The sequence below is a fragment of the Austrofundulus limnaeus genome, unplaced genomic scaffold (assembly GCF_001266775.1).
Source record: "Austrofundulus limnaeus strain Quisiro unplaced genomic scaffold, Austrofundulus_limnaeus-1.0 Scaffold8518, whole genome shotgun sequence".
In the NCBI taxonomy this organism is placed as follows: Eukaryota; Metazoa; Chordata; class Actinopteri; order Cyprinodontiformes; family Rivulidae; genus Austrofundulus; species Austrofundulus limnaeus.
The window spans coordinates 1-741 of record NW_013960920.1 but is presented as its reverse complement, the minus strand read 5'-3'; the positions used below and the strand labels follow the sequence as shown (position 1 = coordinate 741).

Below are 741 nucleotides of genomic sequence, written 5' to 3'. Positions count from 1 at the left end.
GTTAGTTAGTTAATTGTTTTAAGTCAGAATAAATGAAGTTTACGGGACTAAAACAGAACCGATGAAAAGTTCCGGACCGGTTCTGGGACATGTGGACCGGACTCACCCAGACTGGACCTCCTGCCGGACAGAACCCCCTGCCGGTTCTGCAGACTGATCACTCCGCCCTCGAAGGGTCCGGGGGTCCAGGAGGACGTGACCACTTCCGGACTCATGTAGGCGTAGGGGCTGGGGTACGACCCCCCCACGGGGCGCATCAGAGTCCCGCCGTACTGGTCCGCGCGGCCCCCGCTCCCCAGGACCAGGGGGCTCTGGAAGGAGGCGTCCCGGCCCGCGCTGGTGCTGCCGGGGGGGCTGTGCGCGTAGGAGAAGCCGTGCGGGGCGTGGGGGCTGCCGGGCCCGAAGGACGAGCCCTCCGCGGCGCTCTGGGTCCAGCCGGGTCCGGCCAGGCCGTGGTTCTGATGGGGGGAGTCGCAGGTCTGGAGGTAGGGCAGGGTGGGCAGCATGGCGGGGACTCGGGTGGTCGGGACGTAAACCCGGGAGCTGGCCGGGGGGTGGATGTAGTTCCCGGTGTCATGAGGGTAGGGGGTCTGGGTCAGACTCTGGTACATCTCTGATCCGGACCGGAAACCAGAAACTAGAAGAGGAGTTTTCTCCTCGTTTCCTGAAGTTTGGAGTAAAAAGGGTCCCGTGAAGCCGCAGCAGACCCCCGGCCTGAAAAATAATAAGAAATATTTAGAA

At 62.6% G+C, this 741-nt stretch overlaps 1 protein-coding gene across 1 annotated transcript; it reads right to left on the bottom strand.

The window, feature by feature from the left end:
• Window positions 1-106: 106 nt before the first annotated feature.
• LOC106512587 (transcription factor GATA-5) lies at window positions 107-722 on the bottom strand (the record flags this gene model as incomplete). The annotated part of the gene is given in 1 exon segment (XM_014001175.1): window positions 107-722. A coding segment is annotated over 1 exon segment (505 nt), but the record flags the coding sequence as incomplete, so codon positions are not given.
• Window positions 723-741: the final 19 nt, after the last annotated feature.